This window comes from Equus przewalskii, chromosome 32 (genome assembly GCF_037783145.1).
Source record: "Equus przewalskii isolate Varuska chromosome 32, EquPr2, whole genome shotgun sequence".
Classification (NCBI taxonomy): Eukaryota; Metazoa; Chordata; class Mammalia; order Perissodactyla; family Equidae; genus Equus; species Equus przewalskii.
In genome coordinates, this window is record NC_091862.1 from 7,577,114 (window position 1) to 7,604,045 (window position 26,932).

A 26,932-nucleotide genomic window follows, 5' to 3' on the forward strand; every position below is an offset into this window, starting at 1 on the left:
TGTCCAGGGGCTGTCCCCATGGCATAGTAGTTAAGTTGGCAGGCTCCACTTAGGTGGCCCCGGTTCACAGGTTCAGATCCTGGGTGCGGATGTACACGACTCATCAGCCATGCTGTGGCAGTGACCCACATATAAAGTGGAGGAAGATTGGCACAGATCTTAGCTCAGGGCTAATCTTCCTCAAGCAAACAAAGAAGAGAGTTGGCAACAGATGTTAGTTAACAGATGTGAATCTTCCTCAGCAAAAAAAAAAAAAAGTAGGGTGTCCAGGGAGAGATGACAAGTTCACTTTGGACTTCTCCTCAGAAGTATTCAGCAGGTGAAGGAACGGATGCACAGACACCCTGAGAGGGGATGCCTAGGCTAGAGCCAACAATAAAGACACAAGATTAATAATCTCCAATTGATCGCCCCTTACCCATAATCCCTACCCCGATCTCCTCAGGTCTATAACTAGAGGCTGGGACACATGCCTCCCCTGGTGAAGGAATGTGAAACAGTGATGGATCCCTGGATATATTTTGCCACTGCCTCTCTTCGCAGAGTTATCTCTGGGCCATTTACTGCTGTTACACGCAAGTGCAGCCCCAGAATTGGGAGACGGGGGGAATGTATTATTCCCGGAGGTCTAGGCCCCCAGTTACTCAAGCGTAGTTCCTGAATCGCTCGTTGGCTTAAGTGAAACAGCTTAATGATGCCACTTCATTGAAATCCGTGACTCTGGGTATGCAGTGTAGTGGACATGCAGACATGTAGTGACTGTGATCGATCCCAGTAAATGCAGACACATCCTCCGCTTGTCCCTAAATGCCGAAGACAACCCCAGACCCTCCGCGGCGCATTTCCACCTAGCACCTAGTGTGTGTGAAAGCTTGGCTCTGAGAGCAGAAATGGCCCTGGGCTGGTCTTCAAAAGAACCTGTATGATTTCCTCCACTTCCAAGCAAGTCATTCAAGTTCTTAAGCATTTTTCCTCACCTGCCGCATGGGGCCAGTAAGATCTACTGAGCTATAAATAACGAAATGAGAATATACGTAAGCATTTTAGGCACTGTAAAGTACGAAAAAATGGCAAAACTTTGGTGTTTGGGTATTTTTAAGGCTGAATGCTAAAAATGTCAGGCACAATAGAGAGAGAAAATGAAGGACAACATTGATAAATAAATGAAGGCACACACGCGCGTGCACGCGCGCGCGCACACACACACGTTAACATGTCAAACGTACTGGGGAAGCAGACCCAGGTCTCTGTCTTTCCAAGAACCCCTTCCTGTCCTGCAGAAATTCTTTTCTTTCTTTTTCTCTTCTTTCTCTTCTAGAAACAGCGCGCACTAAGCCCCACTGCAGCACTTCCCTGGGGCTTCAGCCTCTCCCAGGGGACTTCTCCCCCATCCAGAAGCCCCCCAGCCCCTTGAGCTCCTCCCAGCCTGGTGTCCACGCTGAGGGACGCACTCTGCCAGGTCCCCTGAGCTCTCTTACCTCGGTCCCAGCCAGAGCTCAGCCCTCCTCGCAGACACCTGCCCGGAGTCCCTCCCCATCCCGGGTAGCCCCGCTCTGGAGCACCTCCCCAAGCAGGGGCAGCTCAGCTGGACACGGGGCTGCCCCTGTGGCTTCTGGACCCAGAGGGGTTTCAGGAATCCTGGCCCACTCGCTAGAGAAGGACTAACTGTAATCCCAACCTGAATTTGCAAGTCCGTCTCCTGTATCCTAAACAAGCTTTGGAACAGCTCAGTAGTGTGGGAAGTATTTTTCCACAAACTCGGTATCGCGTACCCCCCCACACCCATCCCGCATACCCATCCCACACGCACACCTCACATCCATCCCACACACCCATCCCACACACACACCCCACATATGCATCCCACACATGCATCCCACACACACACACCCCACATCCATCCCACACACCCATCCCCCACACATGCATCCCACAGACACACACCCCACATACATCCCACACATGCATCCCACACACGCATCCCACACACACACCCCACATACATCCCCCATGTACACGCTTGCCACACACACATCACACACACACATACCCACCACACACATACCACCCCACCACCCCACCCCCAGGACACACACCACATGCACACCCCACGTACATCCGCCATGGACATACCACACACACCACACCACACACACGTGTGTGCACACACACCCACACCACGTATACCACCCCCTCAACACACACATCACACATACACACTGCACGTACATCCCCCACAGACATACCACACCACACACACGTGCGCGCGCACACACGCACACACACACCCCCGGGGACTGGTTCATCTCCACCCTTGGAAAGGATGCCCTGTCAATTCTCAGCGTTTCCTCTTGGAGCGGGAAGAGGGAAACAAACATCCGCAGAGCGCCGCTAACCCACCAGATGGCGCTACATCCTTAAGGGAAATAATATATTCCGCAACCCAGGGTGCCCGAAAGAGAAGAGACTCGGAGAAAAAAGGCGTGTTGCCCACTTTCAACGGACAAGAGGGGGGGGGAATCGAAGGACTGTCCCCACGGGAGCAGCACTGAGCAAGGTGCAGATTTGACAAACTCAGAGCTGGGTCCTGGCTACAACAAACCCTTTATCCACGGATTGACTAAAAATGGCGGGAGTATACGTATATTGTCATCCACAGTTGGCTGGTAGACCGTTTGTGGGGACAGGGGTTCTTCGGCCCTATGTGACTGCCTCCTATCGAATGAAGCAACTGTCGAATGCAAGCATGAAGCTCTAGCACCGTTTAAGTAGATCATTGTCATTTTCCAAGTTTATGTTTAATTTCTCTCAGCAAGAACTAATAGTGCCTCTATTCTCTGCCCAGCCTTATTTTGTGAGGAATCCAGGGGAAGGCAGAATGGTTTGGAAGGCAAACAGATCTGGTCTTGAATATGAGTTTTAGCCATGGCTAGCTGTAACGGTTAATTTTTGTGTCAACTTGGGTAGGCTATGTTGCCCGGTTGTTTGGTCAAACACTAGTCTAGGTGTGGCTCTGAAGGTATTTTATAGATGTGGTCAACATCTGTAATCAATTGGCTTTAAGTAAAGGCACTTACCCATAATGTGGGTGGGCCTCGTCCAATCAGTTGAAGGCCTTAAGAGCCAAGACTGAGGTTTCCCAGATAAGAACCAATCCTGCATCAAGACCATAATATAGAAATTCTGCCTGACTTTCCAGCCTGCTGGCCTGCCCATTAGATTTAAACTTGCCAGCTCCCACAATCCCATGAGCCAATTCCTTAAAATAAATCCATATATTTTATGTATATGTACATATATCCTATTGGTTCTGTCTCTCTGGAGAACCCTGACTGATACACCAGCTGTGGGAATCATGAAGTGAATTGTGTACCCTCTCAAAGCCATGTTTTCCTCATCTATACTATGATAGTGTGAAATCAAAAGGAATTAATGAAACAATGCAGGCATAATGCCTGGTCCAGAACCCAACAAATCACAGCGTGAGCAGAATAACGTAGTGCTTTCCTCACCTATCCTTGTCCCATCGTACACGCCCCTCACAGGATTACATCAGGCTGGGGAGACTGGACATACACACTTGAAACAACTTGTGCTAGAACTCACGCACATTCACACGCAGGCTTCTCAAAGGGTAGCCCACAGGTGAGCTGCATGCGCATCACCCGGGAACATGTTCAATCACAAATTCTTGGCCCCGCGCCGGACCTACTGGTTCAGAAACCAGACAGGGCTGTCAGAGGTGGATCTGCAGCAACCTGCATTTGAACAAGCCCTGCGGGTGCCACTGATGCGCGCCACAGTTTGAGAGCCATTGTTCTGCTGGCACGTAAGTGCCACAAGGCAGGGGTTTTGTTTGTTCTTTATCTGTCATCCCTTTTGTTTATTAATGTATCCCTGGTACCTAGAAGAGTGCCTGGCACCTTATGGGCACCCAACACACGTCTGTCAAATGAATGGATTTCTGTGCCAGCTCCGGCAAAGACAATAGTCGGCTTTGTCCCGGAATAGCTACACTTTACACAAAGGACAAGCTTTGTTCTCTGCTCCGGCTTCCTCTTTGCGTTAGGGATGCCTCCATATTCAAAATCCTGTCCATGTTGATAATTTTAGTAATTACTGACTTAAGCAAGCCACGGAACAGAGCTCTCCTTTACCAAAACTCTAAGTTAGCTCATCTTCCTTGCCAAAGGGCACTTTTCTCCATTTGTCAACTTGTGATAATAGTTGAACACAAAGCTCTTTAAAATTCCCAATAAATGATACCTATTAATAATCTTGCCACTTAATATTTGTGTTGGTCCATTTCCCCACCCATCTCAAAATAGGCTAACAGACACTGTTTACTTTCTGGCCCCTTATGAAGCAGTTAAACCCCGTGGGGCGGTGCTATATGAGATCTAGCCCCACGGTGGTGCTGGTACGCATTGCACTAATAAGACGTCACCACTGTTCTTGCTAGCGTCCCAGATAGTCTTCCAGATTGCATTAGAAACCACAGCCTTGGAAGTTTGGAACTTAGTGGGGACGGTGTGGCCTGGCAGCCCACCCAGCACTCGGCAGAGGCTGCTTACTTCCTGGCACTCTGATGATTTCTCTCTAAATATATACATATAAAGGTAGATAAATATATAGAATTATTTCTTCCTAATATGTATATTTAATATATAAATATATATATATATATTCCCCCCAAAAGAGATAGCAATAGTTTCAAGAATGTTGTGAGAACAACAAAAGAAGTTCTGTTGACATCTTCCTGCCTGAAAGGTGATGCAGTGTTCCGTCTCGCCAGTAGGGGGCACGCTACTCACAAGCAGTGGCCTTCGACTGGAGCATCAGTTTTGACTTTACTATGACTCCGGGAAGGTTAGGAAGGCTACTGTCCGAGTGGGTGGGAGTTTTCAGTAATTATCTGGCAAGTGAATATTATCTGGGCATTCAGTGTTTTGGGGGTTTTTGTCTTTTTGGGGGGTGGGGGGGTGGTGAGGAAGATTGGCCCTGAGCTAGCATCTGTCCCAGTCTTCCTCTATTTCTTGTATGTGAGATGCCACCACAGCATGGCCTGATGAGCAGTGTATAGGTCCACGCCGGGGATCCGAACCTGCAAATCCCGGGCTGCCTAAGCAGAGCATGTGAACTTAACCACTACACCACCGGGCCGGGTGACACTTCAAAGCTGGCATTCACATGAAAACATTCACATCTGAATTAAGCCAACTGTGTTTTCAGGGATTAACGGCAGTCTGATCCGTTTTGGAAAACAGATGTAAATGGACTCTTTCAGAATTAGGATATGCTTGTCCAACTATTGGCTAAACAAGTGTCACAGATAAGTTTCCTAAAGTAGGAAAGATGACATGTATGTGAACAGTCTCTCAAGTTGCTCTAACTTACATATATATCATCAGTATCGCACAGGCACAAATTTTCTGCATTCTATGAGGGCTCTAGGATTTGCTTGTCTTTTTTAAAGGAGACTTCAGGTCAGCCCAGGCCTTCAGCAGTCTTTCAATTGATACAAACACCTGTAGTCTGACAGTGCCGTCTCTCTAAGTGAGAGATGATGGTGATGACTACAAAATAATAAAGACTGTGATCATGGAAAATACGAACTTAGCACTGAGGGGACACCAGGCTCTGTGCTAGGCTCTTTGCATGTTTGTCTTATTATGAGGCAGGTACCACATTCATCATACTCACGGAGGAGCAGAGACTGAGGTTGGGCATCTGTCCGCAGTTACACAGCAAGTCAAGAGTGAAGCTGGCATTTAAACCCAGGCATGATGACTCCAAACCCTGCTCTGAACCACTTCTCCTGGTGTAGACACCTCTAAATGGTCACTTAACAGTTATCACCATAGAAACAAAAACCGTGGTCCCTTCTGAAGCCACAGACTGGCTATCACGCCAATACTTGACCTTGCTGAGGCCATTTTGAAGATATATAGGGAATTGCTGTTTTCAGCCACCAAATATGTAAGAAGAGAGATTTGTCCCTTTCCACGCCCTCCATGTCCCACACAAACATGCACTGCACTCACATGCCGTTCCTCCTCTTGAGGGGTGAACGGGAAGCAGGCCCAGAGATCTATACAATTACCCTGATTGTTCCGCTGCCCTATCTGAGCCACAGTTAATTGCATGTGGGGCAATAATGCTCACTCGCAAAGCGACCTTCACCTCCTGGCAACACAGTGACAAGTCATTGCTTTACAGCTCGATGACTAAAGCCGTAACAGAGGGTAAGTTTATCCAACTAAACATCATGCTCTTCCCCAGGCCCAAATGAGATGGTTCCCAAACCCCTCTGTGCCCCACAAGCCCCTGGAGAGTTTTTAAGGACTCAAATTTCTCAACCCCACTCCAGACCTGCTGGATCCAAACCTCCAGCGTGTGCGTACAAGAATCTGTATTTTTAAAAATCCCTTGTTGATCCTGAAGCAGTGGGCTTCCAGCCACTGCTTGCAATCATTCTGGAAGGATTTGAACATCAGTATCAAGGATGCTCATAAAGGATGTTAAGCAAAGATCTCAGTAGAAAGGGCTTGATGACAGCCATTTTCCCCCCAGGGGTCTAGCACAGTCTCCCAGGCACAGATAGCCCACTAGCAGGATGTTCCAGAGTTGTGTTTCTTGGTTCCCCACTGTCACCTAGGCCAGCAGCAGGGATGTGGGTCTCTGGCTCTCCAGCCACATGAATCCAACTGGGTGAAGCTAGGAAGTAACAAGAAAAATGTTGATGTGGGGGTGGGGGCTTTCTTGGTGGCTCAGTCCTGCCAGGGAGGAAGGAAGCTGGCAAGTGTTAAGTGCAGGGGGACAGTCAGAGAAGAAAAGGAAAGAGAGAAGGCACGGCCTGGGCAATTGGGCCCCACTCGCGTCCTTTTTGAGAACAATTTCAGCAGGTCAGGCGGAAGTGAGAGGCGGCCAGATCGCAGTGATGGCAAACAGCCGCACAGCCGAGCGAGTGGCTCCAGCGAAAGCCTCGGGCTGGCCGCACCTCCACCACTGAGGGGCCTGGTGCTGATGGCAGAGGAAGTGAAGGCTTCCCCCTGCCACCCCTGGGCCGCAAGTTGTTGTGGAACCGCGCCACAACATTGTCATGGCCTTCCATCCTTTAGTCCTCTTTGCAACATGTGACATCATAGTGAAAGAAAGAAATTATAGTAGGAAAAGCCAGATGTATGAAATCAGACAGCTCAAGGTTTAAATTCTGATTCCGCTGCTCACAGGCCATGTGACCTTGGACAAGTTCTGTAGCTTCCCAAAGCTGCCGTTTCTTCTGCCAAAATAGTTGATATCAACTATTAGCCGAGAGGCTAGAGTTACTACATTAAACAGTCTACTGAGGCCTCTGCCACAGAGAGCACCCTTTCTAATATAACAGAGACATTGTTACTGTTTCTTCTTCAAACTGCTCCTCTCCTCTGCTCCAGGGCCCTGGACCAGCCCTTGAACTACTCCCTGCAAACTGGGAGCTCACAGCTTTGCAGCTGTCCCACATGATGCTTGGACATGGTTTTGTGTCAGCCCAAACCAGTCTTATTTAGCAACTCAGTGGGCAAACCAGCAAAAGAACAAGAGAGCTGGTTCCATGAGCATCTGAGGAAGAGAATACTGAGTCATTTGGGAAAGAATGCTGAAATATGGTTACTAAGTTATAGACAGAACTGTTTATGGGGCAATAAAACCGTAACCTTTGGGCATATATTCTCTATCACTAAAAAAACACAACTATCGTATCTTATCAACTCTTTACAAGTTAACCTTTAACTTTTCAAGGCTGTAAAACTCCTGGGCCCTAATCAGTTGAGGTAGGTAGTCGGAGTTACTTCCCCCAAGAGAGGGTTGGATGACTGTCAGGCGGGCTTATCAGAAACCCCACCAGCACGGTGCTAAAAAGCATTTCATGCAGTTGCCATTTTGCCTTGTTCCTTGGGTTCTGGCACATAGTAGGTTCTTAATAAATGGCACTTCTTATTATAGTAAAAACCTGTTAAGACCCTTTGCAATCTGCCTACAACCTATTTTTCTCTCTGTGTTTCTTTGCCTATAAAATAATGTCTGTGTCCTCTGTTTCTAACACTGCAGGCTTCTCTGGGTCTCTTGCTAGTTTCCACATGATGCATCAAACATCTCCTGAATACATGCCTTTCCTGCCCTGTTCACTCATGAATTTAACATTCTTCATGTTCCTGGTGTGTGGTCATGACATTCCCTTTTTCTAAAGCGGTCCTGTTCCCCCCTGTGTTTATTCAAATTCTACCCCTCATTTGCAAAAGCACCTGTCAGATGCTGCTTCCATCTCATCTCTCCTGGTCGCCCTTCGGAGTCCTCCTTCCTCAGAGACTCCAACAGCACTTCCTGTCTTCTCCTCTGGCGTTCCTCCTGTACACCAGCTACTCTGGGAGGGGCCCCCTGTTTGCATCTTATCTCCCAGCTGGGTTTTCAGATTCTGAGACTAGAAGCCATGCCCTGTCTTCCAGTGACCTATGCAGCGGAGCCCCTTGCAGCCATTCAGCCGGTCAGTCCAGGTGCTTGGAGTGGCCCCTGGGAGCCCAGACTGCGCTAGGCACTGAGGGATGAAGATGGCTGAGCCAGCAGCGCTGAGCTTGAGGCCTTCACTGTCCAGAGTGGATGTGGACACACAAGCTCTTCCTTACCATCCCGAGTGCTACATGCAGGAATGGATACACACACCAAAGCATTGTGAGAGCAGAGAGGTACATGAGTTGACTGTGTCTGAAGAAAGGACTGCTGAAATCTTCACAGCTGGCACCATAACAGAATCTTGCAGGGGGAGCAGAAGGGAAGAAGGGGCGCGCCAGAAAGGAAAGGAGAGCTGGGCGTGAGCAAGGCTGGGGCCTCCCTTTCCACTTGCCTGGGGAGCAGGCGGCTGAGACCCAGATTTACCCCCTCTGACAGAAAAAGGTAAAAGGGCAAGGAGATGTTCCCTTTCCCCCTAAAGAGAGCTAGATGGAGTCTTTACCAAGGTGCTCAGCATTGCCACCTGGGAAAGGATGCTCAGCTGCATCTCGGGCGGCATTTGGATTGGCCTGCTGCTGAGTGTGTCTGCTCTGAAATCACAGTGTGTCTGCTCTGGGCTTCCTCTTTCCACCTTTGCTTCCCTGTGGAATTATACTTGATTTTACTGTTTCGGAGAGTTTGGCTGATTACTCATTCTCTCCCCTGACTTGCCTGAAAGCTAATCTCTCAGGGCCTGCACCATGACACCTGAATATTGAATCAGGAAGCCCTAAAGCCATAACTCTGCATTTTATCAGTTTGTTAAACTGGTTAATCTGGTTTGCTATCCAGAGTTTATAATCAAATTGCATATGTGTTTGCATTGATTGGGGTTGACCACCAGCCTCTATTACTTGAGAAATTTGCTATATTACTTCGGTCCCATAAATGTAGAAAAAGTGATGAAAATCGAGCCATCTTCCTGGGCTGAGATTCATGTCACTGATAAGCCGCCCACGGACAGAATCCGGAACTAGATCTGGTCCCTGGGTAGCCGAGGCTGTCTTTGCTCTGATTCTCTTGACCCTGCTCCTGGGCCAGTCCGTTTTCTCTCTCTTGTCTTTCGTCTTCCAGATACAACAGAGCAGAGCTTGTCCCCAATAACAACAGCAGGCAGGAATGAGGGAGGCACAGAAACCATAGAGAATGCACAGCGATCCTCCCCTACGAGGAAGCCACCGTCAGCCAGTCAGTGAGCCTTCATTGAGCCCCTACTGTGTACCACGCACGGTTCAGGCCCCAGGCCCTGCTGCTGGCAGAGCAGACTGGCTTGCTAATGAGCATGGGACCCAATGATCTATTATGGAAACCAGGGCACTTTTGAGACAGAAGGGCATTTCAATAATTTTGCCAGGTCAATAGATACATACTAGTTTTATCCTAGGTGTTTAAAAAGGCAGATTTTGTTATTCGGGTATACTACAGCCAAAGATCAGGAAATGACTGCCTTTGAAAGATAGTTTGTTACTAACAGATCTCAAGCGGAGGGGGCAGGTGAGGCCATACAAGGCCACATGGGGAAGGGCCAGGGTTGGTCAGGAGGCAGCGGGAGAGATGGAAAACGTTGGACAAGAGCTTTACTGTGGTTTCCTGGGATGGAATGGGCAAGAGAGCGAGCAGGCTTGGGGTTGGCTAGTTTGAATAATTGCAGTGGGCTCTGGGGTGTAGGGGCTGTCCCTGCTTGTCCCTACTGGGCCTGGTGTGACCAGGGCAGGTGCATAGTGGCCCCAGAGTTTGAGAGCCCAACAGAGGAGGCATTTGGGGTATGGGCTCTGGGTTGGTTGGTTTACATATGGAAGGCATCCTTGAGTCTTTACTATCTGTCGGAATTAGCTAGCCCTGGGGGTGGGGGCAGTCCGTCAGTGTCAGCAAGGCCACAGAGATCAAAGCGTCAAAATAAAAAGGCATGTTTAATACACAAGACCAGCCAGGACATATGGTCACTCTATCAACAGGAGAAGTTTGTCCTCTGTGTCCCACCCCCACCTCCCCTCTTGGTACCCAGTCCTGCCCACTGGCCTGCCCAGGGTTCTTCTGCCCCTCAGTGTCCTGGGAGAACCCATCTCTCCCTTTGCAGCAATGCGTGCCTAGCCCAGGAGGTGCCAACTCAAGGCTCCAGATCCTAACTGACCCTTAGAATGGGTAATAGAGGTTTCCGTATTTGTAATATTGCAGCAACTATACGTCCATTTAACGTAAGGAAGAGAAGGTGTTTTGTTTCATAAACAATTCTTTAAAATATGGGAGTCTGTAACGGAAATGATGACAAAGCCTATCCTTGAAGGTGAAAGCATTAGAAATTGCTGCTCCAGCTTTTTCCTTTTCCCTCTGCCACCCCATGTACCAAAACCTTCTTGCCCACCGCCCACTTCCCTGAGCTACTGCAGACAAACTGGCAGATCTGATGACTCAGTTCACGCTAGTGTGTAAATGCTTGCACAGAGGGTATTTAGTTATTCCTCCCAGGTTTAAGTGTGGAGTGCCCTAATATGAAAGGACTTCACTGCTGGGGAGGATAGAGACACAGCCCTTTGGGAGGAATCCTAGTGGACGTCTCATGGGTCTTCAGGTCACTCTGGCCTGTACGCTCTGGGGATCAGAAAAGAAGACAGGGAAAATCAGTATTCTGAGAGCAAATTATTTCACTTCTTCTGCCATAATTTTTGTCTCTCTCCCATGAAAGAGCAAAGCAAAGACTCCTCTCTAAGAACATTTATCTCAAGATTGTTCAGACTGATAAGAAACCATCTGCATTGCCTGCAGTCTGTGATTGACTGAGTGAGCTAGGGGGCTTTCACACGCTGGAGCACAATGCAAGCTAAAATTTTACACACACGTGTATATCTATAAATGATGTGGGGAAGCGTTCACAATATATTTTATGGGAGAAAATTGGGTTACAACAAATAATATGCATAGTATATATGGAATACATAAAAATGTGGACAGTAGTTATAACTGGTGAGGGATTGCCAATGATTTTTGTCATTTTTTTATGCTTTCTTTATTTCTCAAAATTTTCATAATGGGGGGCCGGCCCAGTGGCGCAGTAGTTAAGTGCGCACGTTCCACTTAGGCAGCCCGGGGTTCGCCAGTTTGGATCCCGGATGCAAACCTACACACCACTTATCCAGCCATGCCGTGGCAGGCATCCCACCTATAAAGTAGAGGAAGATGGGCATGGATGTTAGCTCAGGGCCAGTCTTCCTCAGCAAAAAGAGGAGGATTGGCAGCAGATATTAGCTCAGGGCTAATCTTCCTCAAAAAAAGAAAAATTTCATAATGAATACCTATATTTTGAAATATATCTTTAAATAGTGATCACAACCACATAGTAGTAGCAAAAATGAGAAAATCAAAAAGTTATTTTACTGTAATTTTGACTCCACATATTTATAATGTTTGTTTTTCTACCCATTTAATGTGAAAAAATAAGCATATTCTGTGTATGTACATATATAACACATATATTATGAAATGGTATATTTAACATACATAACTGAAAGAATAGTAATTTTCAAGACATGAGATGAACACACATGCACCACCGCCCCCAGTAGGAAGCAAATCGCCAAGCAGATCTCGGAAGTCCCCTATGAACCTCGCATCTACCCTGCCTTCCTTATGCCCAGAGGTCTCCACGGTCCTACATTTTATATGAATCACCCTTTATGTGTCTTTTGAGTTTTAACATACATTTATGTTTTCTTGCTATCTAATGGAGTATTTTTTTAAAGCATACGTACTATTTTATCACAAATTTGTGTTTCAACTTTATATAAAAGAAATTATATCGCATGTATTCTTTTGCAACTTGCTTTATTTTCTTTTAGCATTATGTTTGGGGATTCAATGTGTTGATGTGTCTTCCTGAGTTCATTCATTTTCACAGCTGTATAGTATTCCATCGTTATAAATAGACCACAGTTTACATTTCCCATCAACTGTAGATAAACACCTGGGTTGTTTATAATTTCTTGCTATTGTAGCCAGGATGTTATAGGCTTACTTGTAACCACCTGTCTCCTGGAACAGGTGCTCACCCTGGGATGCAAGAGGTTCCTGAAGAGAATTCAGTGGTCCATTAGCCTGGATGGGAAAAAAATTACATTGTATTTTCATTAACTTCTTACTAAAATTTAACTGCTTGCAGCTGAATTCTGCCAGTAGCCATAGACGTGTAAATGAATGAACATGACTGTTTCAATAAAACTTTATTTACAGTACAAGTAGCAGACCAGATTTGGCCTATGGGCCTCAGTTTACCAACCCCTGCTCCAGATTACTGTCCACAAGCCCTATTTTGGTTATTAAGATATTTGTAGTCATTTCTGCCACTTTGTTTCATACTATCTATTTCTTCAATATTTGTATACTTTCATCTTATCTTCTTTTTGACTTTTTTGTTTGCTTTTTTCTATTTTTTCTATTTTTTCTTGTTTAGAAACAAAATTCTTTCTCTTTTTTTTTACTGATTATCCTAGAAATTTAAACATATATTAATGTAACAAAGTCTAATGATCATCAGCCTAAATAATACAAGCACCTTAGAACTACTTAATTCTCTCACTTATATGGTAATCTCTTCCAGCATTTTCGTTCTACCTTGATTTCTTTTAACCAACAAATTGGGCATTATTTTGATAGTTTTATATAGTCAATATTTGCTTGACTTGCTCACGCTTAGCATTTTCTTTGCTCACAGTTTCTTCTTGCAGCTCATATCTTCCTTTTGGACTTTATCCTATTTGGATCTTTCTCTAGTGAAGGTCTGTTGATGAGAAAGACTCTGTATTTTATGTCTGAAAGTGTTTTTATTCATACTCATTCTTGAAAATTAATTTTGCTCATATAGGATTCTAAGTAGGCTGGTATTTTCTTTCAGTACTTAAAGATATTATGCTACTGTCTGCTAGCATCCATGGGTTAAGAAATAAGCTGTCAGAATAATGCAACTTCTTTGTAGATAATCTGTATTTTCTCTGCCACTCTCTGTTCAAATCCTGTTTCTCCCTCATGCTCTCTGTTATCTCCTTCTGGAACTCTAGACGCGTTTTGTACCTTCTCACTCTATTCTCTCTAACTCTTCATCTCCTTTTCATATTTTGCACTTTTTGCTCTCTGATCTGCATTCTATGTAATTTCTTCAGCTCCATCTTCCAGTTCACAAGTTCCTTCTTCATTTGTATCTAATTTGCTATGTAATTCATCAACTAAATTTCTAATTTTAATCATTAATTTTCTGTGTCTAGAAAAATGGGCAAAACAAAGATGTGTTTCTTTTTCTAATCTGCCTGGTTAATTATGGTATTCTCTTATTTCTTATGCTTTCCATACTTTCTTTTATTTCTTTAAGTATATCAAATATATTTATTTTGTACACTCTGCTGATCATTCCAATATCTACAACCTTTGCTGGTTATATTCTGCAGTTTGGTGTTTCTACCATTTTCACTCATGGTAGCTTGGCTTCTCTTATATTTGGTGACTTTTTAATTGGGATCACAGGTTTCTTGGAGTTCTATTTGTGTGATTTCATTGAGATTTGGCTTTTTAAAGTGCAATACTCAATGGAAAATATTTTTGCTTCAGCCAGGTTCCTGGATACACTACCAACCCAGGACTATTTCAGATGAATTTTTTGAGTTGGGTTATTTTTTAAGCTAATTAGGTAGTATGAATTCTTTTCACAAGCTCTTGTGTATGAGGCTTGGTGGTTAGCAATTCTCAGAGAAACTTTGTCTCCCCAACCTGCCCTGCCATAGAACCAAGGCCAAGACGGCACATATCTTCATCAATTCTTTATCAATTCTCTCCTCTCAGAAGGATTTTCCTAGGTCATCAGCTGGTGTCACCCCTCAGGAGCCTCAGTCGTCTGTGTGTAATGGGAAAATTCAGTTCCATTCCACCCTCTTCTGGCCCAAATTTTGTCTCTGTCTATACTCTCAGGGCCTGTAAAGACCCACACTGTGGGCAGCCTGGGACTAGGAAAATGGCCCCACAGAAAACACCAGGTTCTTCCCTCTCTTAACGAGGAGAATTTTTCCCTTCTTATTCTGATCTTCAGGGATTTCCCTTAGTTCCCCACTAGATCAGAATGCATTAAGCAAAGATTTTTCTTCCATGTTTCATCCAGCATTTTAGGTGTATAGACCTGGGAGAAATTGCCCTTCACATGCAGTGTGCCATATTGCTGAAAAGCAGCATTTTGAACTTAGTTTTTAATAAGTAAAATTATATGTTTGTCTGATCTGTATGCCCCCAGCAAGCAATTCTAAACCATTGCTACAAAGTTAAATGCTCCTGGGCCTTAAAAAGAAGAACTTGGAAGGGCCAGCCTAGTAGCATAGTGGTTAAGTTTGGTGCACTCTGCTTTGCCAGCCCAGGGTTCACGGGTTTGGATCCCAGGCACAGACCTACACCACTCATCAGCCATGCTGTGGCAGCATCCCACATATAAAATAAAAGAAGATTGGCACAGATTTTAGCTCACGGGGAATCTTCCTCAAGCAAAAAGAGGATTGACAAGAGGTGTTAGCTCAGGGCCAATCTGCCTCACCAAAAAAAAAAAAAAGAAGAAGAAGGAAAAACAAAAGCTTGGAACATACAGTTGGGTATGTACATATGGTATTTGCTATGTATCACTGAGGGTTAGGACCACAGGTGAACGTGAGCCAATTGGAAAACACGTACTTAAGATACAAACCTACTTACTAAATCTTGCAGCGGGTCTCATTAAGCACAGCTTTATCACCACGCTCTCAGCCATGAGTGGTCCTTACGTTGTCCCAGAGCCAAATGAAGTTCTCAGTGACCTGTGGTTGCTTCTTAGCTGTTAAACTGACTCTGCTTTATTCTAACAAAGCATGCACAAATCGCATGGTACCCTCTGAGTTCTGAAGGACGTTTCCTTTGTGAATGAGATAGGTAAGTGACAGAAAGAAATTGGTTTCACCCCAGTGACCACCATAAGGGATGCATGCCGTGTGCCCCTCCTGATTCACAGGGTCCTATTCCAGATGACTGTCAAGTTGTTACCTTCATTGGTTGCACCATTCATTCATTCGCTCACTCAGCTAAAATGTACTGAGTGCCTGCTAGGTCCCAGGCACTATGCCAGACTCTGAAGATACAAGGAGGAAGCAAATATGATCTTGGCTGTGGACGAATTCACTTTCTGTTGGAAACAACAGAAATGTCAATTCCAATTACTATAAAAACCATAAAATGCTGCAACTTAGGTATAAACACAGTTATTTACCCCACAATACTTCATTCTTAAAGACTGAAAAACTTGAACATTTCAAGAATATTTAGAATCTGATGATGAAATGATAAAAGTTGGATTCATATTTGGGGTGAAGGGTTCCACTCACCAGATCCCACGTCTTATCTAGGTCCCTCACTGCGCTGTGGAATTGGAGGATGACAGCTTGCTGAGGTAGCAGTTTCTGAGCATAGGCATCCCCATACCTCTTATTTTTACTCTCACCATCTAGAAAACCTGCTAACTGGCAATGGTGCTGGGCAGAGTTTGATTCTCAAAGCACAGTGCTGTGGACCGCACAGTGAGCATCTCTGGTTTGGGTCTCCATCCTTCAGGTTCCCCAAACTTTTGCATTTGATTGGCATGGATGCTACTATATATGAGGTGAGCATCCTTGAACCTGGCACTTGACTTTTTTACTACTCAGAGGTCTTGTTTGTGAAATAAGCTTGACATCTGCCCAACTGATTTCTCTGGGTGATTGTGAAGATCAACTGAAATTTGGAAATCAAAGTGTGAAAAATAATATGTTATAAATTTGTAACGTATTATCAGTATTATTACTAGAGTAATATCAGAGTATTAGAGCATTTCATGTTATTTGATTTCTTCACTAATCTATATTTCAAGTTATTTTCAGTAGTTTCTTAACCTAAAAGTAGCTCTGAGAATGTTTTAAAAGAGTCGCTACAAGGTAATAGAATGACTTGCATGTTCGTATTAATTTTAAAGCATAAAAGAAAATATTGTTAAATACTGGAGAGGAAGAGATGGAGGGTTCTGTTTGGATTAATGTTTTGAAATGTTTTCGAGACCACAAAGTTATTGGACTGAATCCAAAAATGTACCAAAATCCTTTTTCTGCACGTGTCATTCAATATTGACGTCAGTGGAGGAGGCTGAGGTGCCTTAACTATTAGACAGGTGCAGAATGAATACCTGCAGTGGCTCCTTTGAAATCTCGCCTCCTTTTCATGGTAAGAGTCAGGGGCAATTTAGTTCTCTGATGTGAATAATATTAGCAAACGTTTTTGAGAGCTTGCCGTGTTATAGACCCTGAGGTAATTCATATTATCACTCAACAATATGTGTCAGATATTCGCTCTGAGTCTTTAAGGAAATTAACTCACTTAATCGTCAATGGACCCGATGCATTAGGCATTTTTTATTTCCATCTAAGAGATGAGGACTTTCTGAAAGGTTAAGGGATGTTTCCGAAGTCACCCACCTGGGATTTGAACCCAGGCAGCTGACTCCTGGGCCCACAGTCTTAGTCTCTGACCATTCCCAACTCCCACTGCCTTCTTCTCTGTCACACCGACTTGATTTCTTTGCTCCTGCTCCTGTCCCTTCTGTGACATTTGGAGTTTCCCATTTTCCAGGAGTAAGAATGAAAGATAACAAGATGTAGAAAAACGTTTAAAAGTAAAGATTTTGGAGTCACACAGACTCTCTCACTTATCAGCTTTGAACAATTGTTTAACTCCACTCCTCCACGTAAAGTAAGAACTAGTATTCTGACCTAATGAAGCATCTAACAAGTGTTTAAGAGCATTTATCACCTTGACTGCATATTACGTGCCTGATAGATATTTACTACACTCATTCAAAATAACAAAAGAGAGGACCTCACACTGTAAAACTGAGCAGTCTTTTCTTAGCTTGTGAGCATAGGCCACATGCCAAGACAACCACGTTCCATGCGTGTTCAACCCTGTCTGCCACTTTTCAAGTGAATTTATGTCTGAGCTTCTTGCCTGAAGGCACTTCCATCTCTAAGAATTTCTGAAACAAGTGTTTCAAGGAACCAACACTTCAATCCCAGTATAAAGATCTGAATTTCACCTCCTTTTGTCTTTATCGACCCAGGCCTACAGAGTTGATGAGAGGGCGGCAGAGCAAGCCCGGTGGGAGGAAGCCTCCAAAGAAACAATCAAGAAAACCACTAAGCCCTGTCCTCGTTGCCACGTGCCAGTTGAAAAGAATGGTGAGTCTGGGCTGCCCAGAAAGTGGGCATTTGATGAGCTCTTCTTGGAGAGCGTTGGGTACGTGGTTATAACAGTCAGGAACTCTACAAGGGTTTTATAACAGGGCAGATGAGCACAGAGACTTTGAAGCCATCTGGCCAGAGTTTGAATCTCCTCTCTCATGTCAAGTTTCTTAACCTCCTAAGCCACGTGTCCTCATCTGTCAAACAGAGATGATGAAAGAAGCTGCCTCTCAATAATAGAGTCATACGACGTGATGGATGACAAATGGTTAGCCCAGAGCCTGGCATAGAGAAAGCACTGAATAAACACCAATTGTCCTTATTACGATTTGTTATTAAGAGTATGAGACACTTTGTGTGTGATAAATTGTTCACTACTCTAACAGCAACAACAGCAAAGATGCCAGAGAAACTCCCCAGTCCAATGTTTCCCAACTTGTGCTCCATGGTACTCTGGTGTCCATGGGTACTCAGTGGGGAAAGGAGGAGATCACCACATCCAGTAAGTTTGCCAAGTCATTCCTACTCTATCCCTCTCTTGGATAACAACAACCACCAAAACAACTCACTTGTAGTGAGCGTTTACTGTATGCCTGTTCTAAGTTCTCTGTAAGCATCAGATTGTTTAACCTTCACAGAAACCACATGAGGAAGCCACTATTATTATCTCCATTCACAATATGCATTAGCCAATGAAAGCATTTGAGAATTCCTTTTGCAGAGAAATTTGTTTAATTTTTTTTAACCAGTTGCTTCCCAAGTTTTTAGGGCCACAAAATTCTTTTTTTTCCTATCACAGTGATTCACATCCCTTTGAACCCTGGAACACATTTTGGGCTTTGGTTGCTCCATCTCTGCTGTGAGACAGTTAGTGCCTTATATCGCTATGACCCCTGGCTCCTTCATTAAAATATCTCTGCCGGAATGTGTTTTCGAATAGGAGTTTTTCTGTGGCCTTCCGGCAACTGCTCTCTAAATTTTAAGAATGTGAAATGACAACTTGGAGATACCTCTGGATTAAATGACATTAACTACAGTCAAAGTCTGTCAGGAGCCCACATATATGTCCCACTTTGCCCATTTTACAGTCTTAGAAACACCAGCATCCATGTTCAGATAGTTTTCCCTAATGATACCGTAAACCCAGGGCAGCATCTCATGGGAAGGCTCAGTCCCCCTCCTTACACATGCGGTCACATCTACTCCTCATAAGTGCTGGGGGGCCACCATGGCTTTGAGGAGACTTGTGAGACCTCTTAAGCAGAAGTTCTCCCCTCCCAGCTGCTGCCTTAATAGACAAGTGGCCCATGTAATATGGTGAAGGACATTGAGAGGGGGACCAGCTGGGCTCCATGCTTGTGGCTATGGATTTTCATGCCCCTCATTGACCTTCCCCTGTGTTCATCACGCTGTCTGTCAGCCATCATTCTGTGTCCCTCCCTGGCTCTGCAGTGTTGTTTGAAGTCAAACCCTAGTCTCTATTTAGAGTATTCCTTTGGGCTGCCCCATTCATGGTGACTCTGATAGCTCACAGCAAGCAGCGGGTGACCCACTGCCATCCATCTTGGACATGTCAATCAGCTTAAAGCCATCACAGCCCAGTACCCAGAGTCCTTTCTAAATGGGAAACATATATGCAAGTGTGAGGTAGAGTCAGCAGCATAAAATGAAGCACCAGGGACAGCTCCTCCCACGTCCTCTTCATTGAGCATTGGCTACACCTGGTGTGTAGGCTGCTAAGAGCTGGCTTGCTGTGGAGTGAAACCCGGCAGTCCCATGATGGGCACTCCAGTCTCTCTTTCCTCAGACATGTCCTTTAGAAAGTCTTCCTTAATACAAACAAGACAGTGCTGACGCATCCCAGAGCAGCAGGAACGAGCCAAGTGCCTAGTTCTGAATCAATGGTCTCCCAGGAAAAAAAAAAATTTACTCCATGAGTCATTGTTATTCCTTTGCATGCTGGAACACTCCTGGCAAATGCAGTGCGTTGGCATGCACCTCTAAAAAGAAGACATCAATGGAATCAGAGGAAAGAATTTTTCTAGTCCTTACCGATTGAGCAGTGTTGTAGGGGCAATGGAAGCGAAAGTTCAAAGCTCTTCCCAGAGAGGACATGCAGTGTTGATGAACATGGGCCATGGCTCCATTTCACAAGTATTTAAAGAACACCAATTAAATAGGAAGAGGCCATGTTGCTGTTATCAAAGATCAGGAAACTTATCTATCTCCTGGGCCTGGGAGAGAACCTCACAAAAAAATGTTTGATGATTTAAAAAGTAGAGAGAAAAGGCGATAGACACCTACACAGATATTTTTATAACCTATGATAAGCAAGCTAGAAGGGCACAAAGACCTGGGGGCTAAGAGCTGGTTTCCTGGAAGAGATGATACCTGAGCCGAGAGCTGAAGGATCAGTACACACGGGCCAGTCAAGGAGGTGGGAGAGGAGCCTTCTAGGCAGACAACAGGTGTGAAGGCACCGAGTGTAAACAGGAAACACCCGTGTGGGCAGGAAGCCCAGTTCTTTGGAGTTCCTCGATGACGCATGGCAGGAGCGTATGCTGAATAGGGTAGGATAGAGAAGGAAGGGCCCGGAATGAGGTGAAGGGCTTGGACTTGACTCCAGAAGACAGGGAGCCATTCCAGGCTGTGAAGCCGGGAAATGATTCGGTCAGATCTGCCTTTTGAGTGAGACCACACTGGCAGCCGTGGCCCACGGCATCGAAGAAGTCCACTGATTCATGACTATAGAAATGTTCCTAATCTCGTTACTTCTTTGAAACGTTGTGATGTACTATAAATAGAAAGCACTAATTTTTCACCTATAAATTTTTACCCTGGGAACTGAAAAGCTGGTACATTAAGCTTATTAATGAGAGTCTAAACTGTTAAAATGTGCAAGGGAAACAAATGTAGGCCCTGTTAGCAGGAACAGCTGGCTTCCTTACCTGGTGCTCAACCTAAATTCGTGGTCTCCTGCATATTCAGCTGAATCCCAGAAAAGTTGTTCTTGCTTCAGCAAAGCTGTGGTGATAATGGGAATTATTTCCATTGTCAACACAGGCTAAACCTTGGCACTTCTCTTATAATCCCCTCCAATCTCCAGAAGTTTCTTCCATCACTTCCACTTCACAGATGAGATTCTGGGTCCATTCTCTGATCAGTAGGTGTCTGTTGCCAGTTAAATTTGCCTTCAGGTTGTTGAAGAACTTCTACTCTCTCGTTAAATTGGGAAGACAAGTTGCCAGCCGGGCCATAGTGTTGACTGGGCACAGGCTGGCCTTTTCATGGCGTGAGCATCAGTCAGCAGACAGAATTCTCTAAAAGAGAAGCTGTATTTTCTTCATTTAAATATCCACAAATTAGTGTAAAGTTGTCAGCAGCTTCTTGCTCACATTTGCTCTTAAGCTGGAGAAGCCTTAGCGTTAGAGTCCCTGCTGCCTCTCCATATGATGGGCTCCAGCAATCACTTTGCGTCTCTCAAGCACCAAGAGGGAAAGAAAGTTAATAACGTGAATATCGTCTCTTCCTATTTCATTTCTTCTTATTCTGTTGTGCCATTGTGATTCAAGATTCCATAATAAAATCTTATTTGTGACGCTCATATTCCACATCCATTCAGATTCTGGTATAATAGGAAAACATTCTCAACCTTTCATTTAGCATCACTTTACTATTTCATTGAATTTGAATGTATTGCTTAAGAATTGTCTATGATATTCCAGAGAAACTTAAGTGATTATACAGTATTGCCTTATTTTGGTATGTTATTTGCATCATAAGTGTACAATAATTAGATAAGTGTTGAAAATAAAGTCCTGTAATTGTGTACTCCTAAATGGGAAATATTAAGATAAAAGTGTCATAAGTGAGTTTTTCCCTTTGTTTTCCACATATTTGTATTTTTTTTCCTGAGTAAGATCCACCCTGAGCTAACACCTGTTTCCAATCTTCCTCTATTTTTGCATGTGAGCCACCGTCACAGCATGGCCACTGATAGACAAGTGGTGTAGGTCCACACCCAGGAACTGAACCTGGGCCACCAAAGTGGAATGCCCCAAACTTAACCTTTAGGCCACCAGGGCTGGCCCCACATATTTGTAATTTTTTAATGATCTCTCAAACAAACCAGATAAAAGCAGAAAAGTATGGAATGTTAAATACCCTTAAATTACCCTAAAACAAATGCGTTTAGTTACATATTCATAAATATTTTAAATTAGCGCAAATTCTCTTGCTGGGTTTCTAATAGTAAAAATGAGACAGTGCTAAAGCAATCACTTGGAAAATTTGGCAAGAAAAAATTACTTAACCGTGTAATTGGTAATAATGGAGCACATTCAACACAATGTAGGATTCAAGCAAAGAAGCTACTTTTGCCTGGATTACCCGGCAAATGCGGTCAGAAACGATTCTTGACACATAACTTCATACAAACGACTCCCTCTTCACTTCACGGCAGACTTGGTGTCTGAGCCCCAGAAGCAAATAAAGAATATGTTCAACAAATGGGGGAGGTGTGGAATCCCAAAATAAGTCCCCAGATAAGGGACTTTACGTCTCATGCTGAACAGGCCCTGTTCTGTGAAAGAGAGAACATTGGAAGCACACAGATCATAGGTAAATCTCAGGCTTCATCATTTAAATGACCTTGAGAGAAATCTATACCCGAGTAATAATCTTATCTGACAAGATAAGAGTAAATGCTTTTGAGGAGTAAATGAGAACCTATGTAGAGTCCCCACCATCATTCACTGGTTTCTTTCTGTCCTTCTCATCTTAAATGAAATCGTGAATAGCATAAAGGGAGGTGTTCCCAATTTAATATTTTTAAGACAGCTATCCCGACTCCTCTTTTGTGAATTTTTCCACGTCAAGTAACACTAAAGAAACGATAAAAATGCTCATAGTTTATATTTACATTATTATGTATTATATGTTAAATCATTAAGCATATTAATATATATTTTAAATAATCAATTTAATATATATTTACATAAGGAATTGACCCCTATCTGTGCAACACAAAGCATTTGTCTCTAAATCCCATTTCAAGAGAAGTAAATAAACACTAATTTACGAATAAAATTTGTCCTCAGTGGGGCAGCCAGCCAGTGGCATAGTGGTTAAGTTCACATGCTCCACTTTGGCAGCCCGGGGTTCACAGTTTCAGATCCCGGGCGTGGGCCTATACACCACTCATCAAGCCATGCTGTGGCAGCGTCCCATGTACAAAATAGAGAAAGATGGGCACAGATGTTGGTTCAGGGACAATCTTCATCAAGCAAAAAGAAGATTCGCAACAGATGTTAGCTCGGGGCCAATCTTCCTCACCAAAAAAAAATAAACTAAAATTTATCCTCAGTGAAAGTGGCATGCTCCATTCATTTCGTAATGACTGTCATAACTTTAGAACTTCCTGGTGTGCGCCCTGATTTGTTTTCCTCGGTTCAGATTCTACCGCTGGATTGCTTGTGATGATTCCTTTAGAAAGTCATTTCTTGAACACCGTGTTGGTGTGGGAACGAGTGTTTTCCAGGAGTTTACCTGTGTCCTCCGTCTGCCCACAGGAGGATGCATGCACATGAAGTGCCCGCAGTCCCAGTGCCAGCTCGAGTGGTGCTGGAACTGTGGCTGCGAGTGGAACCGCGCCTGCATGGGGGACCACTGGTTCGACGTGTAACCGGAGCAGCTGCAACACGGCAGGGCTCAGCCGCCATCCTGCCTGGAAACACACAAAGTGTCCTACTGTCATGTGCCACTTTTGCTTTCTACGCGCACACACACACACACACACACTTCAAGTTCTTTACAAAATCACCAAAACAAAGTTACAAGAGATGCTCCTAGCATCCCTCTCATTGTGCCCATTAAAAACAGCAAAGCTAAGGGTGAGACCACCATCAGTATTCGCAAGCCTCAGCAATACACAAATACCAGAACACAGATCAAATTGCACTTCCATCGTTTGTATCGGTTGTCATTCTTGAGTGAATTCAAGTCAAGTTGGCTAAGTATGTAGAGAGCGATTTCTCAGGTTTAATTTCTGCATTTTGCCTTTAGCAAATATTGGGAAAAAGCCATTTGTGAGGTGAGAAATCATTTCGAGGGACTATTGTCAGCGGTTCTCTGTAAGATGGCCTGTTAATGGATTCTCAGAACTGTATTCACTGCTTTAAGAACAATGCTCTTATTTAAATTTTCAGAGAACATCTATTCCCAAAGAACTGCAGACAATAGTCAAAACTATGTGTTTATCCCCAAGAATTCTACCTTTCTTTATTGCATGGATGAAATATCAACTTCACACAAATCGGCTTGTCAACTAAGTGAGAAAATATGAAAGTTAGTTTGATGTTGAATGTTTAAACTATAGGGAAGAAATCAAAACTTAATGCTCTTTCATTCCATTTAATTACTTGCAACTTTAGAAAGATGATTTTCTAAAAATATTGCAAAATCTATCATTTGATTTTAAACATTCATTTTGCAGCTTTGAGAATAAGCTAATACATTTGGCTTCACTGTAAATTTAATGGATAAGGTGCCTATAAAGACATATTTAGAAATGATTTCGTAATGATTCTCAATGTTAACAAAAGTGCAGCTCACTAAAGCAGAATGTCTAAAGAAGGCGCATTTCCAGGACTATCTCAGGAGGTAGCCTGACTCTCTATCAGGAGGGTTTATGCTCTTTCTGCTTACCCACTCTGTTCCTCCAATCTGCAAGTCCCGGGGTTTCTGCCCACCCAGTGGCTTACTCCAATGGAAAGTTCTTTTCTCTAAGATGGTAAATTCACACTCAAATATTAACATGGACTGAACTGGAGTGTTGACCAGATTTTCATCTTTTTTTTATTTTGAGGCATTCACAACACCTCAAAAAGAGATGTATTCACACTTAGATGCAACAAACCTCACTTTCGGCAGCACGGTATGCAGGTGACAAAGGGTAAACCGCTGTCTTTTGTTCTCATCATCTGTCTTCTCAGGAAAACTGTGACCATAACTAAGGGCACAGTGAGTTTCACTAGCACATGGGATCCCTTTTGGATTTAGGGACCCTGGAAATTTTGAAATCGGTAGCAGGGCTTCTCTTTGTAGATGGAGCACCAGAAATCCTTGCTGGGAGGAGAGAGGGAATGACCCCAGAAAATTTCCCAGAGGCATCTGTCCCTGGTTCCCTAACCTTCCATCCAGGGACAGTCCTACCCTCAGGGGCTCTGCGCCTGGGACAAGACGAGGATGTGGCAGCCACATCAACATTAACAGCCTCATTTGGCTTCACTTTGTCAAAAAATTCAACCTCCCCAACATGGCCCCAAGGCTGCCCGACTCATGTCAGGAAGCCTAAAGATTATTTAGAGATAATGGAGAACCAATGTCTGTGAGTGTGAGAAGAAGGAAGGTCAACAGGCACGAGCCCGCACATCCCAACGGCTGGTGTCAGTGCTCAGTCTGGAACCCACCCAGGGCCTGCCCGTATGTTACTGACAATCCCAGTAAGTAGCACCTCCTTGCACTGACCCGACAGGACAAATGAAGTGGCACCCTCCGTCATGTGGAGCACCCAGCATTTTATGTCTTCCAAAGCTTTTGGTTTTAATGATGCTGCCATTGTTGCCTCTTCCAAATCTGCATGGTTTGTTGGGTGTGGATGCCTGAACAAGGTTTGCTCCCATGTGTTCAGGCACCGTAGAAATCCCTAGGTACTCCGTTCCTTCCCTCATGGGTGTCTTTATGTATTTTTCTTTTCAGAATAGAATACTGATTCTTAAAACAAGTTAAAGAAAAAATAGCCACTATAAATGAATGTGAATCACAAACCACTATAACGTGTTTGAGCTTGAATGATGTAACAAAATGTGAATACATCCGAAGAATAGAAATAAAGTCTTTGCAGAAGAATCTCTATTTTTCTCTGAAATGTGTAAAGAAATACTTGACTAAGATTGTACTCAAATTGTCAATAAAAGCATCAAAATAGCTTTTGAGTCCATCTTTGAAGCTATATTTTCAATCAATGCTGAAGGGGTGGGAGGGAAGCACAGGACACATGGCTCGTGGCCTGGAGAGGCAATGGCCATTTTGATCTCTGTTCCCAGCCCTAGATTAACTCTGGTCCTTTTTCTTTGTAAAATCAAGTGGTTTCTTAAATGCTATTAAAATTTTAAAGGGCTCTAAAAAGCAAACCATCGTTTAAAAATCTAACATTCGCTTTCCTGCCACATCAGCAAACTTTTCTAATCAGTGTTTAAAACATAAGTTTGAGTTGGGAAAGACCACAAGGATTTTCCCTGTAATGTCATTTTCGAAAAGCTCAGTGACTTTGCATTGCTCTCAGTGTGGGTGTGTTGACACTGCATTTCTTTAGAACTGTTTCAGCGGCCACCCATTGTTCATTCCCCAGTGAGCTCATGTTAGAGTGATCTGGACTGGAACGTTCTTGGAGAGCTCCTACACATCTATTAGGCAAGCAGCACATCCTGAGGGACCCTCAGTTGCCAAACGCCACAGGAAATGCTCTGAGGAAATAGAACGTTTCTAGGAATGATGGCCCTGGTCTTGACAGAGCAGAGACGCAGCAGAAAAAGTGGATGAGGGAGCGACTCCACCATCTACCTATGTGTGAGTTTTAGAGACAATACAAGCATCCAGCTCGTGGGGTCGTTATGAGAACTAAATGAATTAATTCACATAAAGCGCTTGGAACGGGGCCTCACACTCAGGCAGTGCTCTGCATTATTAACAAATGAACAAGTCGGCGAAGACCACAAGCAAACTAACCAGAAACACAAAACTAATGCAAACTAATTGCAAATGCCGGGACTAAGTGTCTGAGTCTACATTCATAGATTTAGTGATCTCATGGTAGGGGCAGGTGGCTGATTCATGGTGGATGTAAATGTGTTGGACTATCTTCTACACAGTCCTAGAGGTTTTCCAGTAAAGATAAGTTGCCAGCTGTGTTTGAAAGGCTTGATGGGACAAGATCCAGCTGTTATGCAGATGATCTCCAGGGTGTAAAGTAAAGAGTTGATATTGTGAATTGGAAAAGAATAAGCACAGATGTGGAATGCTTATTCAAAAAGAAACAGGAGATATGGGAAAAGCCAACGTCATTCTTTGGGTGGTCCCACCACCATATG

The 26,932-nt window shown here is 44.1% G+C and overlaps 1 protein-coding gene across 8 annotated transcripts in view; it reads left to right on the forward strand.

The window, feature by feature from the left end:
• Nucleotides 1–25,770, forward strand: part of PRKN (parkin RBR E3 ubiquitin protein ligase) — a 1,214,117-nt gene extending 1,188,347 nt beyond the window's left edge. For all 8 annotated transcript variants that reach the window (XM_070603183.1, XM_070603184.1, XM_070603185.1 and 5 more), the window contains 2 exons: nt 17,663–17,780; nt 23,354–25,770. In XM_070603183.1, coding sequence (XP_070459284.1) covers nt 17,663–17,780; nt 23,354–23,466 — 231 coding nt within the window. In that variant the 3' untranslated portion in view covers nt 23,467–25,770. The remainder of the gene's footprint in view (nt 1–17,662; nt 17,781–23,353) is intronic.
• The last annotated feature ends 1,162 nt before the right edge of the window (nt 25,771–26,932 follow it).